This window comes from Vollenhovia emeryi, unplaced genomic scaffold (assembly GCF_000949405.1).
Source record: "Vollenhovia emeryi isolate VEMERY1.0 unplaced genomic scaffold, V.emery_V1.0 DF942285.1, whole genome shotgun sequence".
NCBI classification, from domain to species: domain Eukaryota; kingdom Metazoa; phylum Arthropoda; class Insecta; order Hymenoptera; family Formicidae; genus Vollenhovia; species Vollenhovia emeryi.
The window spans coordinates 207-3964 of record NW_011964081.1 but is presented as its reverse complement, the minus strand read 5'-3'; the positions used below and the strand labels follow the sequence as shown (position 1 = coordinate 3964).

General features: G+C 29.4%; 1 protein-coding gene across 1 annotated transcript; it reads right to left on the bottom strand.

The window, feature by feature from the left end:
* Positions 1-885: 885 nt before the first annotated feature.
* Positions 886-2982, bottom strand: LOC105569355 (transport and Golgi organization protein 2 homolog; the record flags this gene model as incomplete). Its single annotated transcript, XM_012025756.1, has 3 exons — positions 2561-2982; positions 2166-2412; positions 886-1104 (listed from the first exon to the last, which is right to left on the bottom strand). Coding segments are annotated over exons 1-3 (608 nt in total), but the record flags the coding sequence as incomplete, so codon positions are not given.
* Positions 2983-3758: the final 776 nt, after the last annotated feature.

Below are 3758 nucleotides of genomic sequence, written 5' to 3'. Positions count from 1 at the left end.
GACCAATCGTACGCTACGGTTGAACGGAAACCTGTCCGTGAGTCGCGCATCGATAGTGTTAATGCACTAACTATGTCAGCTTTTGGCCAATAATAAATAAAATTTTAATGAGATACTTTTGTGAGCTTGAAAATTACTACCTTATAAAAACTTGAATTTATTCTGCAACATTTAGCACCAATACTTAAACAATGTATATAATTGCCACATTTATATGTATGTCTCTGCTTTTTGGCTTGCATTAATGCTAATATGTTCTGGAGAAATTATTATATAGAATAGCCGTATACTGTTTATTTGCGGAAAGGAATCTACTACATATAGGAAACAGTCATACCTCCTTATGACAAATTCAGACATAATATATTCGAATGATGGAGCCGAATTTCCATCATTCTATCGGACAATGTTTGAATATTGCGAAGGCATCTCGCAACTCGCGAACAATCTTAAGACCAAAAATTAATCTTTGCTCGACGTGAACAGAACAAGTTGTCTTGCAGTAAGTACAATTTTACGTTCTTTTTGTTGTTAACTCGATTCGAACAAGAAATACACGAATGTAATTTAATTACATGAATGTAATTAAGTTACGTGATGTACTTTAATTACTTTGAGCATCAATTACTTGGGCATCAATTACAAATGCTGAAAGTAATGGGTAATTAAATGGATTTCAATTACAAGTAGTAAAAGTAATTTGTAATTAAATGTGTAATTTGAAGACAAAAGTAATTACTGCCGCCCATCTCTGCATATATATACATTATATATACATATATGAAATTTTATGCCAACTGAATATAAATGTATTAATACATGTATTTTTAATATTAAAATTGATTTAATATCTTAATATTAAAATTTAATATAAATTTGGCGTACTTTTTCGTTGATTTTAAGAAATGAATAAGTTTATCAATTAGATTATCTTGTTTGGATATATCTACATCTTGCACAATATGCTTAAATTCTTCCTTTCCTATTTCAACTTTTTTATAAGGATAATTTAATCCACCATTTCCAATACCTATAATGTCACTGTTGCAAATTTTTTTAGGCCCAGTAGATTTTGTACTACTCAAATAATGCACGTCAGCATTGCTAAAAAAAATATACATAGTAATTAAGAAATTTAGTAAAATTACTGATATAAACTTTTCAAAATAACAAATTGTGATTCTCAAAATTGTAAAAAAAACGTGAAAATATAACAATGAGAGTAGTTATATAGATGTAGCATGATAATCCAATGTCGATCACGTTTAGTTATTTTCAGGGTTGGAAAATAACTCGTTACTTGTAATGAAGTTACAGTTACTTTTTTTTGGTGACTCTAACTTTGTTACTTTCTCTCTATCTGTAACTATAATTTAACTATTACATTAGTAGTTACCTTATGTATATTTTAAACCTCCACAGATTGCATTAAGTCTTGCATTTGCACATAAACGCCTTTATCGATACTACTTTACAATCTAAATACAGATTTGATATTTTTATTTTTATTGCAAGTAACTGCAAAGTAACGATTCGTTACTTTTTGAGTAACTGTAATTGTAACGCGTTATATTTTAGATTGGTACCTTGTAACTGCAACCTGCAGTTACATTTTTAGCAAAAAACTGTAACTAGATACTTTTATAATGTAACTTTTTAACTCTGGTTATTTTATACTCAAGTTTGTTAAAAAAAAATTTTATTTGATCTGTGCCTTAAAATGTTTCCTCAAATTCCAATCAATTCCAAAATTTTTATTGTTTCGGGATCACTTGATGAGTTATTTTAATTACGACGTAGAATATGAACTGACACTACAATTACTTCTACAGTTTTTAAACATATTCTTTACTTTCTTCTAGTACAATTTTAGAACGACTATTTTAAAAGCGCATCTTCCTTACCGAACAATGGAAATCGATAGACAAGCGCTGAAGATGACTCAAAATTGAGTCAAAATATTCACCTGGTTTACTAGTACTCGTACATCAATGTATCTAATTATTTGGACATTGGATTAAACATATCGGGTTACAACATCTACGTAACTACTCTCATTGTTCTTTCACGGTTTTTTTCGTAAAATTTTAGATTTTATTACTCTTTATTAGAATTCAACAGAAACAGCTAAATATTTAGATTTACATTACGTATTATCTACTTACTTTAAATTAAATAAAGCTAAACAATACGGATTATATGGTTGTCCATTTACATTTTCCTGGTGTAAATTACTCAAGTATGACTCTATAGAATCATTGGAAGTAATAAAATTGCTTATCAAGAAACCACGACCTTTTCTTGATGAATTAATTACGCGTTCTTCATTAAGATTTAAAATAACAGCTGCTTTTCCTTTCATTGATACAGCTAACCAAGTTCCACCTTCCCTTTCTGGTTCCATGTCAATACCTAATATATTTCATGATAATTTTATATAAATAAAAGAATGTAACATATTTGCTTTAAATTTGACATCGTAATTCAAGCTATTAAATATTATTTCTAAAGACTTAACTATATTATTGTTTCAGATAATGTGCTGATATTTTTATCATACCTCCTAAACATTCAGGATGCTTTTCCCAATAATGGGCTGGCAATGCAGGACGTTTATATGTTTCATCTCGATTTGATGCAATTATTAATCGATAAGATTTAACATCAGCATTTGGATTGCGATAAATAAACAAGATGCACATAGTTAATTAGTATTTACACACACTTGGTCTTTTCCTTTCAATTCACAAGTTTCTGTTTTTAATTGAGACACACAATATCATATTTTATTCGTCAAGAAATTTAAGGAAGAACTTATACTCGATGGTATTTATATTGTTACATTTTTATTCTCTGATAGTGATAACGTTATCAGATATCGCGATCATAAATTATGATAAGAATGTCATATTGCACAATCTCTGATGATATACATTTGTTCTATTGTTACAAAACTACCTGTTTATAAATTGGTAGAGATACTATTAATTAATATGTTAAGTGAGAATATAAAAAGTAAGCATTTTTTAAACAATTTATTGCAATTTGTTAAAATTTTATATACAGGATGTCTCACGTAAAAGTACTAAAACTGATTTTCAAATGCATGTAGTTATTAAAAAATAAAACTTGCATTGGAAAGAAAAAAGTGAGCAATTTTTAACGACTATAAATAAAATTACCAAAATGTTTATATACCGGTTAATTTTACTAATGAAACCATGCTCATAATCAAGCAAGTTAATGATAAACATTTCCGAGGTGTACGCCATCTGAATTTGTACAAAAATCAATTCTCTTACAAAAAAAACTCAAAAAAACTTTTTAACATGTCGTTTTTAACGAATTCTGGCACAATTTTTGGATTTTCAGCATAACAATTATCTTTAATATACCGGGTATCTCTAAAGTCCAACCCTACCTCTGGATCTCGGAACAATTTTAAATATGGAAAAATGTTTCAGACAGAAGTTGTAGGATATTGAGGAGGACAGACGGTAAAAATATGGACTTGATCTTGATAAAGTCACTCAAGGTCAAGTCCATATTTTTATCACATATATCCTCCTCAATATTCTACAACTTCTGTCTGAAATACTTTTCCATAAAATTTAAAGCAGTTTCCTAGATCTAAGAGTGGGGTTTGACTTTAGAGGTACCCTTCCACACAGCACGGGGAACTCCCGGGGAGCTCCCGGGGAGCTCTTAAAATTAGTCATAAGCTTTACTTGAACTTCAAACGAACTCGCACGGAGTCC